A 17,189-nucleotide genomic window follows, 5' to 3' on the forward strand; every position below is an offset into this window, starting at 1 on the left:
TGGATCAAGATTTTTGCACAGCGCACTGTAAGACACTTAAAAAAAAACATTAAGAAAGAGATGAGGTAAAAAATCTGCTTGGTTGTAGAGATTTCAAAAAGTAAAAGGAAATTCATACAGGTATATTCAAACACAGGTGGTTTCTGGACGATTCACTTTTTCCACTTCAAATGTGACGCACAATGTTATGAAATCTTCTGAATATGACAGCTTAACGACTAGTCTATCTTGTTCAGCAGTTGCCTGGTATGAGTCAAAGGAGGAAAAGGGAAACTAAGACGTCCAGTCTTGCACATGAAAACACTGTAGTATTCCTCGTCTCTATTTTAGGTTTTACGGAAACCTCTGAAAGTGAAGATGGTGATTGGTCATCCTGTGACGAAAAGACGTCTCGGGTATCTTTTCCTCTGCAATCAATAGCTGTGGATTATGCAATTCAGTTAGTTACCACACACAGAAACCACAATGAGTTTGTGGATAGATACAAAATAAAACTATCAAAGAGTAAATGGTTTTAGAAATGTAAATTTTTATTCCTCCTAAATTTCAGCAAGGGCACGGAAGGGGCGCGATGATCATATTTCATTAAAAACAAACTATTTAACATTAACAGAATATGCCATGTAATTGTCCACTTACCTCTGTTTCCTCACTTATTTTGAAACTAAAAGGATTATCTTGGGAAGTGTAGCAGTAGGCCATGCATGACAGGTGACAAAGCTTTTACTTTTATAATAACACAATAGTATACTAATAAATAGGTTTGGATATAGGCTCGATTTAAAAACATGCAGTTGTCTGGTATGGAGGCAGACCCCGCCAGGTCTTCAGTAGCCACATGTCTTCTAGAGGGTGAACAGCAGGCTGATACAGCTCTCACCCACACAGCGGTTAATACCAGGAGCTATTAGTCATTTCAGTATCCCTCAACTTTGAGCGCTCATGTGTTTTAATTCCAAATTGCAAATGTGATGTTTAGCTCTTGATCTCGCACGTTCACTTTCCTTCCATGCTGACTTTCACTGGCACTTTGACTACACATCAATGTGTGACCCCTGTCAGACAAGCAAGAGGAAGTGTGGCGCTATATATCACCGATGTGCCTGCTCCCCACACAATCTGTGGCTTCAGGTGCCGTATCCTGTTCCTGTGCACTGCAAGTTTCACACAAAGCTGACACTCCAGTTTGATGTGTAAGGAGCAGGCACAGCCACCCAACCGAAAGATGCATATTGCAACTTAACATTGATGCCTGTGAACTGAACCTGCAAGGAAAAAAGAAGTGTTCCTCCAGTGTGTAGTCTGCATGCGTGATATAGATCAAGACGCTATCTGACCTGTGATCAGCGTCCGGGCTTGACAAGTGTGTTTGTGAGAGAGTGGGAGCTGCTCCATGGCTGCAGCCCAAGAGTATCCTGTCAACAGGAACTCCAGGATTTGATATGCAGCCGCTTCTTGCCACAGGAGGAAACTGATTTGTTTGTAGTTAGTGTGTGTGTGTGTGTGTGTGTGTGTGTGTGTGTGTGTGTGTGTGTGTGTGTGTGTGTGTGTGTGTGTGTGTGTGTGTGTGAGTGATGTGGTCTCTTTAAAGGTTCCAGAAATTAATCTACATCCCCAACTTCAGAAAAAGACTCTTTGTGGGAGCATGAGAAGATTAATTGTGAAAAAATAGTTCACACAAAACTATTAAGGACTACAAAAACATGACCAAAGTATTTTTCAAGGTACAGTAATTTAAATAAAAATTGTTTTGTTTTCGTCCTCCCTCAGTTTTAAAAGGTATGTGTTCGTTTTACTTGTCACGCTACTTGCTCTTGGAGTTCAGTGAAAATCTGGAAACGCCAGTTAACCAGTTTAGTCTGGTGAGTAAAGCCTTGCGTAGACTGCAAAAACAGGTTAGGTGTGTTTTCTATGAAGGTTTCCTTGTCAACTCGTAAAAACTCTAAAATTGCCAAACCCTCTTTTTCATACTTGTTACATGAGCATTAATGCACCTGTAACAAGTATTTATTTTCCTGTGTGAAAATCCAGCTGATGATGATCAAATGATGATCAAACGGTGATCAATAGCTCGAAAAAATCATGAATTACTTTTATGAGTTGACCTATCTCTTAAATGGGATATCTGTCAGAGGAAGAAAGTGCTGTTTTGTAGAGAGGCGAGTTTAAAGAGTTGGTAGTGTTGAAATGTTGCACGCGCTCTCTCTCTTCCCTTCCACAGGGCGCAACTTACAATCAAGGAGGAGCCGAGAGTCCTGCGGGGTTTTCTCCTGGAACCTGCTAGTCAAATATAAAGCGCTTCCTCCCATCCACCAGGAAAGACTGAACCATAGCTCAGAAGAGGAGCCGCTGCCTGAGCACATCTGTGCTTTCTCCCAAATCCGTAGCAATCCAGTGAGTGAGTCAAGCAGCCGTGGAGTTTTAATTGTACTATTATTCTCATTATTATTATTATTACTTAAGCATGTCTGTGTAGTTTCTCGGTCGCTTAATTAGCCGACAGTGAGAACACAACTTCTCTGAGAGACGCGCATCGTAAGTTTGCAGAGGAGAGCGCGCAGATGGCTGCTCTCATCAGCGCGTACTCGTCGTGGCCGGAGTCCTTCGAGTGTCCTCCAGGAGACGGAGACGGAGCCGACGGGCATGGTCCTCACAGGAATGCCGGGGAAAAGGCGCCGGAGCCGCGGATCAGACGACCCATGAACGCGTTCATGGTTTGGGCCAAAGATGAGCGCAAACGGCTGGCGATTCAAAATCCTGACCTGCACAATGCCGAGCTCAGCAAAATGTTGGGTGAGGAAAAAAGTTATTTAAAGTTACGAGTTTTGTTATTATTATTATTGTTATTGTTATTATTGTCATCATCATCATCATTATAATTATTATTTTTAAGCTACTTATTACACACTTCACTTCTACTTACTTTTCCTCTCTTAGGCCTCGGTTGTAGTAAAACACGTTTTAATACACGTATCCAGCAGTGCCAAATGAGCTACTTTATTTAAAATGACATTAAGAAAAAAAACGCGTTAAAACTTTTTTTTTTTTAAATTTAATTGGAATAAATTGCCCATTGTCTTTCTTAAAGTAAATGAAACTGCGCCTCAGGTAGAGTTGCCTTCAAAAGCGCATCGCCAGAATCCGCGTGTATTTAGTTTAGTTTAGTTTGCAGTAAATTCGTTAAGAGGCAGAAGACAGAAGCGGAGAAAAATTAGCGTTTTATGCTGCTTTTTAGATTATTGGTAAAGGTTAAGCTTTAAATCTGGCACTTGCGGAAATCGGAAATAATCTGTGAGGCCCGCATGTGTCTGTTTTTGTATTTATCTTTAAAAACTGACGTTCGGCTTGAAAGCGGACATTTAATGCGTGTTGGTAAGTTTCTTAAATGTAATTCAGAGCTACAAAAGACGCAGAAAGTTGCGGTGAAATAAAACACTGATTTTCTTTTTCTTGTTTATGATCACAAACCTGAGACGTTAATTTAGACTGCGATTTCTAAACAATCAGGTTTAATTTTTCCGTAGCCTGTTTTTAAGCTGCCAACGTTTCTAATTGCCTTATTTTCAGAACTGGATATTTTACTTATGAATTAAAAGAAATGTGATTCTGTAACTTTAAAAAAAAAAATTTTTTGCTGTTATTTATAAATTGTTTGTAAGTTAAAAGATGCTGATTTATTTTATAATAATAAAGACTGCTAAACTAATGCATATATATTGCATTTTATAACTTGTTGAACCATATTCAGATTGAGATTTTTTTTCTTCTTCCTCTGCATTCAGGCAAGTCATGGAAGGCCCTCACTCCCCCTCAGAAGAGGCCCTATGTTGAGGAAGCAGAGAGGCTTCGGGTGCAGCACATGCAGGACTACCCCAACTACAAGTACCGGCCTCGCCGGAAGAAACAGCTGAAACGCATCTGCAAGCGAGTCGACCCCGGGTTCCTCCTGAGCGGGCTGGCTCCTGACCACAGCACTCTGCCAGATCAACGAGCCCTCTGCCACCCCCTCGACAAAGACGAGGGCAGCCCTAATGGAGCCGGCACCAGCTTTTCCAGCTCCAGCCCTGCTCTGCCCAGCGTCAGAAGCTTCAGAGACCCGGCTGGCTCCAACAGCAGCTTCGACACCTACCCTTACGGCCTGCCCACCCCTCCTGAGATGTCCCCGTTAGATGCGGTGGACCACGAGCAAATATCTTATTACTCAACATCTAGTAGCTCCTCTGTTTCCTGTTCTTCCTCAGTCTCCTGTCCAGACGAGCACCACCAGAATCAGACACACATGGGCAGCCCGCCCCCTTACCACTCTGATTACACTCACGCCCAGATTCACTGTGGGGGCTCACACTTAGGTCACATCTCTCACATGTCCCAAACTGGAGGCGGACTGATCCCTGGCCCACCCCTGTCTTTTTACAGCTCCCCACCTTTCCCCCAGATTCACCACGGGGTCCACCAGGGCCACCTGGGTCAGCTGTCCCCCCCACCAGAGACACAAGGTCACCTGGAGACTCTAGACCAGCTGAGCCAAGCTGAGCTTCTCGGTGAAGTGGACCGCAATGAGTTTGACCAGTACCTGAACTCTACCGCGAGCGGCTTCCACCCGGAGCAGGGCAGCGGCATGACCGTTACAGGACACATCCAGGTGGCATCTGCTGCCACCACTTCTGCCACTACGTGTCCCAGCAGCTCCACAGAAACCAGCCTCATTTCCGTGCTAGCAGACGCGACGGCGGCCTATTACAACAACTATGGCATCTCGTAAGCGTGGCCACAACTCCTATTGAATGCGTGACTGATCAAAGACACTACAAAGGTTGAAGAAATTTAGGACGATGTTGCACTTGGGTGCTGATAAAAGGGAAACCCTTAGCATCTAAGGGCAAATGAATCCAACCATGATTAAAAACTGAACTGATTACAGAGCAATATGATTGTCTGGAGCCAGGGAAAGAACAAAGAGCAATTGGAGGACTGTGAAGAGAAGGAGATGGACACCTCAGGGATGCAGACACAAAACACTTACAGTATGCCACCTCCAGTTGTCATGAAATCTCTAAACCAGTAAAACGGTCGGGGAAAAAAAGAAAGACAAAAGACTTGTTTGTCCACTTGTAAATGTCACCAGTTACTGTTGCCAGCGAGGCGTGTACAGATGCTTTTTAGAAGCTAATTTAAGTCCTTTGATGTTTTGCATAAATGCTAACTGTAATGCTCTTATCAGCGCTTTCCATTCGAATGTTTGTATCATGTTCCTGCTCTCATTAGTTTGGGAGTCTTACCTCAGTAGTTGTAATTGAATGAGGTTTTAGTTTGGACATTTCTTATGCAATTTAACAAAGTGATGTATATGATGATGACAGAAAGGCGTTTATACTTCTTCTCAAGTACTTAATAATATATAATCGACCTCTACAATGAAAAATAATAATGCTAACTGTAACTGTATGCTGATTTAGGTTTGTGAAAGACAATAATTTAAAAATAAAGGTCAATTTTTATATTAAGGCATTTGCTGCTTGGATAACGAGCCTGCAGATTTTTAAAAGGCACAATTTTGAGCATCTCTTATAAACAGGAGATTCATATCTGACCTGGGGAAGGTAAGTTCAGACAGTTCTAGTTAAGTCCTAATAAATACATTTAGATTTCTAAATAAAAAAAAACTGAGGATAGCAGGAGTCCTGCTAGTCTCCATGAACAAATCGGGGAGGCGGGGGGAGAAAGATCACATCCATCTTTGAATTGAGTGTCACACCGTGTATTCTTCTATTTCAGGCTCTGTCTAGCTGTGAGAGGCCCATTCTACACACCCACTCCCCTGCTGGCTTTTTCCACCCTACATCATCTTTCTCCATCCGTCTCCTCTCGCTTTCATTTCATCCCGGTTCAGAGGATTAGTGTAAAACAGGCACATTCGTCGGCGCCCGCCTCCATCTCAACCGTCCTTTGTTTTCTTAGTCTTATTCTGGGTGCCATTCTTCGGCACGCTGGACCCCCCCCCCCTTCTACACCCACCCCCTCACCCCACGTTATATCTTGCTGATGCAGACCTTTCGTAATCTGTGGAAAAAATAAGTAAAAAAAATTACTGTTTTACCCCCCCCCCCCCCCCCCCCCACCTCCAAACTCTCCACTCCTCCCCTTCTCAACCTCTCTGTTCTCTTGAATTTTCTTTTTTCGATAAAAGGAATTCAGGGTCTGGCTGGTCTTCCTGCATTTTTTGGGAATGGTTGAGTCGTGCTTCTTGTAAAGAGGATGTGGCGGAGGAGCGGTGTTTCCTGACTGATAAGGGAAAAGCCTCTCTCCGTCAGGATGTTTGGGCCTGGCTGGGCCCTGCATTAAAGAGTCAGAGTGAGGGAAGGGAACCCACTGTTCAGCAGCAGGAGGAAACGGTGCCGTGTTGATTAGCATCTTACTTACCCGTCTTTACTTATCAACTATTTTTCGGGGAGAGTCTCTGTCAACCTGGCCTATTGTACCTTGACCACAAGCATAAAGACACATCACACAAACATACACAATAATGAGCTTAAAGCAGGCTTGTAGTGAGCACACGCACTAACTCTGACCCCTATAGTTACCCACAGTCAACCACAATTGTGTATTTTCTGACACAGCTCGTGGCAGATGTGATAAAACGCGGCAGAATGACAACATTCATCATATACTCGTCTTTGCAGCCGGCTGGTATTGGTGTTCATTTCTCTGAGGTTACATCATTACCCTCTGTAGCTGCAGGGTTTAAAACTCTGTGGAGGGTCAATATGCACGCAACCATATTCTGATTGTCGGACGGGTGGTGCCCAAGGCATTTAAGGTGAGAAGGGAATCGCTGATGGGGCATCAGCCTCACAAGTGTCAAGGTCAGCTCGGGGTGCTAGTGCAGACTCCCTTGGTAAAGATGACCAGCAATGTCTCAACAATCAAATCCACCACCTCAGGGTAGGACGCCGTGACAAGGACAAAAACGCAAGCATCAACCAAGTATCATCTGACATAAATTACAGAACAAAGCAGAAGTTTGTTCAGAATGAAGGGGGGTGTTTTTTTTCCAGTGGTAGTAGATTTCAGCAACAGCTAAAGGGCCTAATAATATACACACATAAATATACATGAAGTAGTTTTCCTAAATTACAGACACAGTCCTGGCTTTTTATTATTATACAATACATTTTTCTAATTAATATTTTATTTCTCAATGCTTTATTTAGCTGTTATCATTTAAAACAGGAATGTCAAATTCATTTTACATTGTAGGTCATGTACAGCCAACTTTGATCTTAAGTGAGCCAGAGCAGTAAAAATCCTGTTTCTGTCAGTGCAGAGAAGTTAAACTAAACATTTAATCATTGAGGTATTTTAATTCAAGAAAAAGAACAACAATTTCAAGAAAAACATCTGTCTTTTTCCACATGATAAAGAAGTGCTGCTTTGGGCTTAACTTGTGAGAAATACATGTGTAAAATTACTCTCCAGCAGTTATAAAACAAAAACTGTTTTTTATTTGACAGAATGTGCCCTTTTTGTTTTTTTTGTCTTGTGAACCCACTGCATAAATAATACATTTCTATAGTAAATGGTGGAAAAAAAACCAGGAACTCTCCATCATTTAATTGATTAACTGTTACTTTCACTTTGGTGTAGGATGAGGGGAAATAAAAGAGGTATCAAAGCAGATACACATACACAAGTCTAAAATATATTTCCTCCTTCAAAATTTCCAAAACTGTCCAGTGGACCAGTTTGGTGTCTTTGGTGGGCCAATTCTGGGCCCCAGGCCTTATGTTTGACACCCCTAATTTATAGGTTCAGCTTATTTGAATTTTCATAAATTGAGAGATACATAGCTTCCATTTATGAAAGTGGTTTAAACCAACAAGTTCAAACTCCACACATATGCAAATAACCGTGCTAAAATTACATTCCAAGCCATGCTGTTTTTGACTAACGCATGCAGCCAGGTAATAAATAGCTTTTTTTTTTTTTAAATCTCAAACTCATCTCCACTGCCAAACTATTGCACACCAATTGGTTTGAATTTTGCATTGATAATGAAGTGATTAGCATGCCAGCATCACTCCTGTGAAATGGCCACAGGAGCTACATAATTTGGATTGTTTGCTGAGATTTGTGGATTCTGCGATTTTAAGGCTCTGGGAAGTTACGGGAAACACTCAGTTTGTCATCTTCAATTTTTGTCCTTGCTCGAAGTTGACTCATCAGCACTCCAAACCTTTAGTCAGAGCCATCTGCTGAAATCCAAAGACAGCCATTGCTGTTTTCCCAACTGCAATAAATCATCGAGAACGGAAAGACAAAATGACGTGTCAACCAGCGGTGGTGAACCATGTAAATTTTAGATTTAATGCACACATGCGCAGTTAAGTTTTTCCTCTTACAGCTGATTTCTCCACCCCGGCCGAGTTTAATAATACCTTTAATTTGGTTAATTTGACACAATATACAATTTCGATGATTTTAAGGATATAGACTGAACAAACAAAAGAGGCTCCTCTTGTTATTTCTCTCTGATTGCTGGCTGGCTCAGCTCCAGTCTCAGGTCAAGCCCATGGAATGAGTCTGTCAGGTAGTCTGTTATGTTTCCTATTTCCTCCTCTGCCGTCATGTCACTTCCCTGGGCAAACAAACAACTCACTGGTCCAATGCAACACTAACTGTCAAGGTAACAGAGAAAAGCTTGGTGTGGGTGGACGGGGCCCAGAGCTTTCGCAGCTGTGTAAAGTATTATCCATCTGCTGGGACCGAGGTGATCACTTTGAATATTGTGTCCTCTGGAGGAACTGAGAAGGCTGGCTGTCTGGTTGGACTAAAGTCTATTGTGTAGCTAGAGAGGGAGCGTCCAGTATCGTCATATTTGGATGATGAACATTTGCGCTATATGACGTTGTTAGCATTAACTATAGGCCAAGAGGATGTGGCTGATTTGTTTTACGTGACTAAGGCATACCATGGAGACTAAGACGCTGTTTAAACCTACGTCCTGTGTAAAAATATAGTGCATTTGAATTATCTAGCTGCTCCTGCTGAATGCTGTGTGATCACAAGTGACCTCTCCTCAAAATACATTTCTCTTTTGCTGCTCAATGAAGCAAACTTATTGTTCCGAGCAATTCTGATGGAATTTTCCCGCAAAGCTTTGCGAGCACACAAAACAGCAAACCCATTACAACGTTGTCGCCATCGTCAGCGGTAAATGCACTGAACTTTCCACCAAATTAAACTACTCTATGTGACGGATAAAGGCACATTTACATCAGCAAACGCTAAATGTTGTTGGAGTGCATTTCCAGTTGGAGTGTGTTACAGCAGCATAATAACCTGTTTACAATTTGTACTTGGCCCCGAATCTGGCCAAAGGAGGAAAAAGAAGGGAAAACACACACACACACACAAACAAACACACACACCTCACAGCAAGGGATTATGGGTGCAGCTATTCTTCATCTCATTGTGGCTCAACAACAGGCAGAGTGTGGGGTGGCAGGCAGGCGTGTACGTCGCCGGACGAAGAATGGACCAGACTCGTCGAGGGACAGGTGCCATGTGGCAGAGGATGTGCGGGGACACAGATGGGGACCCCTGGAAAACTTGGGGGACTGAACGAGCAGCCAAGGGCCTCCCACCCGTACCTGTGCTGTGAATGCTGCAGCTGAACGGGATCCGGCACCTGTTCTAAGCAGATACAGACGACCAGCAAAAGCACAGAGGGAGGCCAGCGCATGGCTGCCAACCCGGGGAAGGAGAAGGCTAGATTTCCATTTACCCATAAGCACGGCCTGATTACCAAATCAGCACAGGCGGTAAAGCTTGCGCGCTACTGCAGAATGTACAAAAAAGGGACTGAAAAATCTATTTTTTTCTCCTCTGTGCATTTCAGTAAACTTTTATGAGCGTTTTCAAAATGTTTATTTAATATCTCAAAGCAGAAACAGCACAGACAAATAAAAAGGTATGAAAACCTATGCATACTACTACAGATGGATTTTTTTTTTCCCAACATGAGGTTTGCAAAAATGCAGAGCGTGTCCTATTTTTGCAGCCCGGCCTGCATTGGTGCCTCTCTCTCTACTAGCATGGCTCGCACTGGTCTATAGCATGTATGCTGCAGCGCTATCTGGCTTGTTTTTGACTGCTGCAGATTTTCCCTGGGGTGGTATAACTCTTCACCTCAATGTGGAGGAGGATGTTCCTATTGTGCTTCCTAATTGCAATGTGGTTGTTCCATTTAAGAGATAGAACATGCTTATCTGTTGTGTGTGTGAACTCAAACCGTGTGTGGGAATAAACGGGGCGACGTTACCTGTGCTGATCCATGTTTTCATTGTGCTAGTTACAATATGGATTGCAACGCTTAATTTTTTGACAGCTATTCTTAATTGATACTTGTGATATCCAGGTAAATGGCTAATTTCTAATTTGGAAACCCTAGAAATTGGTTGCATATATTTTTATGGTTCTGTTTTCCCTTTATACACAGTTATGTAGAATATATATATATATACAATAATAATAATAATAATAATCATAATAAAAGTACTGTCCAAACATAGGAACATAGCTCTTTTTAAGTGAAAGGGCAGCATGCCTTTGAGCTTAAACCATGCCCCATCTTTTCCATTTTAGGAGGCCCACATACTCCATTTGTAGCTCTGGTTGTGTTCTCTTGCGCTAACAGAGTTTACTCAGCATGCATCCTGAAAAGCAGACGCAGTAATGACTTAGATGAGTGATGTTATAAGTTCAGCAGTGTGAGAGAGCCCCTTTTAACAGCTACTGGAGAGGCTAGACAAAGCAAACCAGCAGGCTGTCTGATGACAGCTAGTGAGACATGAGGACAGCCATTAAGGTTTGATGTTTCAGCACTTATCATTCATAAGATGCATGCAGTTACATCATAGCAGTGGTTACAATGTAACAATCAAAAAATTTAAAGGCATTTTGCACTGTTTTAATGATGAATGCGTACAAAAAAAGAAAAGAAAGTTAAAAAAAAAAGAAGTAAAATATGGTATCTGGTGAGGGTCTTGTAATTATTCTGTTAAGTCTGGGCTTATTTTCCAAGAAAAGGAAGATACCACAAAATATTAAAACTAAAAGCCATGTTGGATAATCCTATGAAGAAGTTCCACTATCACCATCAGACTTCCCAGATTCCCACACTGGATTAGGATATAAGTACTCAACAGTATAAATCACGGCAAGTGCACTACCACACAAAAATGTTCTTACTCTTTAAAATTAATCATGAAACTTGTGTATTTCGTGTGTCTAAAACTCTACCAAGCACATACATTTTGCATTCAAGAGAAATAGTTTGCAACCCTGTAGCCCAACCTATGGACTTGATGATTCTGGATTAAATGGATTAAATTTTTCAGTAGCAAAAAACCCCCCCAAAACTGGTCAGTTGCATCTATAATATTCTTTACTATCATAAAATGTGCCAAATCTACATCTCTGGAATCATATTTAAAGTCTCCTTTGCCCAAGGCCTGGAAAGCTTTGTCTCGCGTGGCTGATCAATGATGCAAGTTCCTGTACACAGGAACAACAAGCATCGCTGTATCGCTGCTTATTCAGAGATGAAGTACGTCATTTCTGACACACAGCATTTCCCGTGCCTTGATGTGTGCTGTTTACGCTCAAAATTTCTGGGTAAGACTGCTTGTGACTGACCTTGGCAGAGAGTAAGTCTGGCATAATTTCCATCCTCGCTCCCATTCCTCTGACTTTACTCTATGGCTTTAATATTCGGGATGTTGTTGATGTCTGAGCTTGAAGGAATCCCTTCCTGCTGGATGCTCGGCCCTGTTTCCTTAAAGACTCAACATCAAAAATGACACACATGGAAATGAGTCACACAGTTGTCCCAGGAGTTCAGACACTTGAGCTAAAGTACCATGTTGACAGGTTCAAAACAGGATATGAGCTGGATGGGTCTATGTTTATTACAGATGGCAGAATACTTAAAGAGCAGTGATAGCTGAAAGCTCTGATAAGCAAATTAAGCAGTTAGAGTCACGTACCCACTATGAGCTACAAGTGCCCACACAAAGGCTGGACTGGAAGTCACAAACCATTAACGCTAATAGTCTTACAGTAACTTACACTATAGTTCAGTTTTTTTGTTTTGTTTTTTCCCATGCAGAAGTAACTCTGTTACAGAGCTTGGCATGCAAACTGGCAGCAGGTTCCTTGGACACTTAAAATGTTTCTCAGTTCCTTAACAACACAGAAAAGCAACAAACGTTTGCAAATATTTATATCTAGTTTTTGCAGAATCACAGCTCTTTTATGCACATTGCACACACTTTAATATCACACCAGTTACACTCAGAAGGGGCAGAATTCCCAAAGGGTTAGGAGCTTTGATAAAAAAAAAAGGACTAAATAATTGTAGCCCATGGCAATCTTAAATAAATTCATTTACAAATTAGTTGGACCATAGTTTTGCAGACAAAAATATTAAAAACAACGAGAGTGCACAAATTACGGTGAGTGACAGCTAAATGGATGAGGCGCCTATTAATAACGGTTACCTTTTCTGCCCAGCTACTGTCATGTCATTGCATTATATTCATCCAACACAGCCAGCGAATACAAAAGTCAGTTCATTTTTCCCCCTCTACCAATTTAGTGGCTCTTCAGTTTTAATGCTAATTGTTTGCATTGCAGCGAGTTGGATCACAGCACACTCCCCCTTGTGAAAAATAAATTTCCCTTCTTTTGAAACAAATAGCAACCTTCTATCTGCTTAGCTTCTGTCCTCCCCATTGAGGAAATCCAAATAAAAAACGACCTACCTGCTAATTTACAGAGACACGTTTAGGCGTCCTACCGAAGTGTAGTTTTGTCGGCGTCAGCCTCTAGCGGACATGTGAGGTACTGCAGGCTTAAGCCGTTTGCTCATCCCAGCACTACGAAGCCCCGGCTACGCGTGTTTATGTCTATTCTGTGGCTTATGCTGCAGATTATATTCGTTTATGGTAGATTATATTCCCTTGTTCGGGAGAACAACGGGTTTGTGTTTAGGTTTGCTTACACAAGAACAGCGTTATTTTAGAGGAGACGTCAGTTTCCTGTAGCTGCGTCTGCCCTAATCATCTTATAAAGCAAGAGAGGTAAATCATCAACGCTCCCGCCATTGTTAGATTCATATTACACGTTTTGTGTTAATATTCGTACATTTCTAGCTGAAAACTGTGGCATTAGGCAGTATGCTTTTATGATTCATATCAGACTGCGAGTGCACTGCATGTAGTTGTCAGGATGGCCGAGCGGTCTAAGGCGCTGCGTTCAGGTCGCAGTCTCCCCTGGAGGCGTGGGTTCGAATCCCACTTCTGACATCGTTCCTTTTTCGCAAACCTCGTGTCCTACAATGTTCAAAACAAGGTAGAGTATTTTCTCCTCCCAGTCTCTGTGGTCTGAGAGGAGAACGTTTTTCACACTTACCTTTTAGCACAGTGTAACATGGTTTTTCATCACAGTATAGCTTTAAATTAGAAAAGCTGAATAACCATATTTGTAACTATTCTCAAAACAGTGTTATGTTTTTTAAAAAAAAAAAAAAAAACAGTCAAAGTTTAGATTAGGAAAGTAGTGGGGATTATATTTCCTGTGTATGGAATCCAACATTCAATACAAGGCAGGCTCAATGTGTTAAACCTGTTATTTATGCTTGTGTCTGGGTGCATATGCGGTAATACAGCATATTTAATAGTGAAGTGAGTTTTCACACAACCTTTGGTACAAATTTTAAATCCTGGGTTTAAGATGAGGATCCAGGGTTTAAGGGAAGGCCCTTTGTGGACCGAGGGTTTTTAAAATTGTTACTCAACAGGCTGTGCAATCGCACATTAATGCCACAATGGGGTTGTTTTAGAGGTAACTCGGTATAGAAACAGGTATGGCTTTCTATGAATCTTACTGAAGGATGCCTCCTTTTAAAATTCAGTTAATATTTAAATAGATTGTCTATTCCTTTGTGAGATTTTTGCTGACTTACTTTTTCTTGTAAGTCTGGAATTCCAGATATGAAAGTGTATATATTGCTATAAATGTAATAGCACACAAAGAAGGGTTATCATTGGCTTTAACTTTTTCTTTCATGAATCCAAAAGCTATTAGAACCACTGATTGATTTGTAGCATATGGTCATTTGGCTCAACAATTTATGGTTAATAAAGGAGCAGGTCTTGTACCCTTAAGACAAAGTAGTAGATATTCAGTTTATCCTAAAAGGCTAAATAGCTTAGCAAATAAAAAGATAGGGCCACAGCTTGGTTTAATCATGCAACAAGAAGAAGGTGTTTGAGTACTTTTAGCTGTCACTAATAGGATTGATTCCTAACAGGCTGACTGCTCTAAAAATAGTGACTTTTCCCCCCTTTTTGCTCCAAATAGAAATGTTATGTGAGGACATTTGCTGCACATGAATCCCAACACAGCGACACAAACATATAAGCACACTTATACACCACTTCAGTGCTTCACTACACAATACAGCACATGTAAATACAATGAACTACATATTAAACATTTCATGTAAAAGCAAATCCATCATAATCTGTTGACATGAAACACTTTCAAATAACAATGAACAACACTGCAAATGACCAGTGGCCTCAGTGTGACAGGAAAAGGTTAAAGGGTATAACTCCTTAAAGCCTGTCTGGACATACTGCCAAGAGACTGGCGCGGGTTCTTCTTTGTACAGATTAAGTGACATGAATCTGTAACTTTTGCAGCTTCTTTTAAAACTTTTATAAATTTAGTTTATAAAGATTACAGGCAAATGAATATTTTGCTTATCTTAACATTTACACCTGGAGAGAGCTCGTAGGGTTAATGTGCAAGGTCAGGTCAGGTGACTTAAACAGGGATTTAGGGCGATTTAGATAGTGTAGACATGCAAACTGGTTGGTGGGGTTGCCTTAGAAACACCATTCTGAATCTAGTAGTATTTAAGTTGCTAGCATTTGTTGTTGCTGTATGGATTGTTGGCTTTTCCACTCTATAAGCCAGAAGAATCAGTGAATCCAAAATGAATCCAGTTTCTTGACAGTGTGACCATGTGTGACCTCTGATGTACCTTTTAAGTGAGAGTGTTTATCCCATCTTATAGGCAACCTTTGATTTAAACGTCTAAGCCTCACCCTTTAACTGGAACCATATATCGGTGCTTCACCTTCCTCTGCGTATGCTTCATTAAGACTGTGACTTAATATAGCGGGAGTCCTGGTGCACAGCAGGTTGCACACTAATTAGGCCTGACATTTTAACTGCAGCCAGGAGGAGGGAGTGCTAAGCCTGAGCATCACTGCACACGTGCAAGCTTGAAGGATGATGTGCTTCGGGGAGTCCTGCTGTGACTATGATCCACACTGCGTCCGCGTGCAGTGGAGGCTGCAAACTAAATTCTAGTCATTTTAAAGTCCATTTAATGTGGACTAAAAGTTCTTAGAAACCGCCATCAGGCTGGCAGAGCATGCCTGACAGAAGTTGATTAAGGAGAGGACTCTCCCTAGGAAAGCCCACGATTAAAATATTAGCCTCAGTTAGCTTCTGAGTCACTCCTTCCCCTCATGACTCAGTAGGGGATGTGGAGGGGGAGGTCTTTCTCTTATTTTCTTCTGTGAGTCAGGATATAATGAAATGGTCACCTCCACCCCACTGTGAGCTGTCAAGCTTGTTAAGACTAAGAGCAGATGGTGTAAAGGGTCACCCCGTGGATGTGCGTGTAGTCTTCACAGGTGCTCATGTGACTAAGCACTTCTTGATTCTCCCCACATCATAAGGACAGGGAGGGACTGGTATGCCGTCTGTGAGCCCCTGATAAGGAGAGACTGCCGTGCATCCTGTGGCGGTTTCCTTGTCCTTGAAAAGATTGATCTGACCCAGAAGGATATTTAGACTAGAAAGGTGCATTTTTTTTAAATTAGCGTCACACGCTGTGAAGCACATACAACAAGGTGGAACATATGCTGAAATGTTTTGAGCCTTGTGACTGTTTTACATGCACCGCCACAGCAATCTGTCAGAGGAGACTGTGCCAGCCTGCCAGTCTGGGATGAAGTAGGCTAATTAGGGGGGCAGTTCCTGTAGTATTTCTATGACACGGCCCCAGAAAATAAATGGGAAATTTAAATGCTGCCATTTACAATGACACGACCCATGAGACAATTCTTTCTGCTGGCCATCATGTCTTAATTGCTTTGTAGGGAGGTACCAATGAATACATATCACGAGACAGCAATTAGAAGAGTAGGTGTGAAACAGGTGATGTTCAGCCAGTTTGAAAACCTGCAAAACCTGGTGGATATCCTTACATATTTTAAACAAGATGTCAGAGAGATACAGTCATGGTAAAGGTAAACACCCTCTTTAAATTATAAGGTTTTACATATAAGGAACATTCAGCTGTTTGCTAATACGATGCTAAAGAGGAGACACATCAGCAATGATTTTACAGAAGCAATTGTTGGTGACCATCAAGCTGGGAAAGATTATAAGGATATGTCCAAAAAAAAAATCAAGTCAAAACAGTGAGAAAGATTATTAACAGATTGAAAACATAAACAGAGCTGCCCGTCTTCCCAGGAGTGAACTTCCTGGCATTCATCCCAAGGTCAGACAACACAGTACTCAGAGATAATTTAAAAAAAAAATGGGTGGATGAAACCAAAGTGGAGATGTTTAGTCATAAGGTACAAAAACCCAACAAATAAATGCTTCAGATTCTCATAATAAGAATCTGAAGCTAATAATAGGCTGACTTCAAACTAAATCACAGTGAGATTAAGTTATAAGTCCAATCAAATCATCTTTTTGGAGGTCTATCTTTAGTTCTGTTACAGTAACAAAATTACTTTCAAAGCACTACAAGAAAGGGTTGAATACAATAATATTTTTTTTCATTGTTTTTTACACTGCCATATATACTAAGGTATATTAAGAAGTTGTATCAGACTATGAACTCATCTGTAAAACTAAAGTATTAGAGTACTAGAGTCAAATGTAAGGCCATCTGTCAGACAGCAAACTGAGTCATGCAACAGGACAATGATTCCAAAGACACAAATCTACAACAGGACGGCTGAAAAAGACAAGAATCCAGGTGTTGCAGTGACGCAATCAAAATCCAGCCCACAATGTGCTTGTAGTGTGAC

General features: G+C 41.5%; 1 protein-coding gene and 1 non-coding gene across 2 annotated transcripts; both read left to right on the forward strand.

Moving 5' to 3' along the window:
• Positions 1-2,028: 2,028 nt before the first annotated feature.
• On the forward strand, positions 2,029-5,999 carry sox7 (SRY-box transcription factor 7). The gene is made up of 2 exons (XM_085132537.1): positions 2,029-2,793; positions 3,783-5,999. The coding sequence occupies exons 1-2, from the start codon at positions 2,562-2,564 to the stop codon at positions 4,760-4,762; spliced, it is 1,212 nt and encodes a 403-aa protein (XP_084988663.1). The 5' UTR covers positions 2,029-2,561; the 3' UTR covers positions 4,763-5,999.
• Positions 6,000-13,284: 7,285 nt separating this feature from the next.
• trnal-cag (transfer RNA leucine (anticodon CAG)) lies at positions 13,285-13,367 on the forward strand. Its single transcript has one exon. It is a non-coding gene; the product is annotated as a tRNA-Leu (tRNA).
• The last annotated feature ends 3,822 nt before the right edge of the window (positions 13,368-17,189 follow it).

The sequence above is a fragment of the Neolamprologus multifasciatus genome, chromosome 15, assembly GCF_963576455.1.
Source record: "Neolamprologus multifasciatus chromosome 15, fNeoMul1.2, whole genome shotgun sequence".
NCBI classification, from domain to species: Eukaryota; Metazoa; Chordata; class Actinopteri; order Cichliformes; family Cichlidae; genus Neolamprologus; species Neolamprologus multifasciatus.

Coding starts and splice junctions, on each gene's coding strand:
- sox7 (XM_085132537.1), top strand. CDS start 2,562: ATGGCTGCTCTCATCAGCGCGTACTCGTCGTGGCCGGAGTCCTTCGAG. Junction 2,794..3,782: donor CGAGCTCAGCAAAATGTTGG/GTGAGGAAAAAA, acceptor CTCTGCATTCAG/GCAAGTCATGGAAGGCCCTC.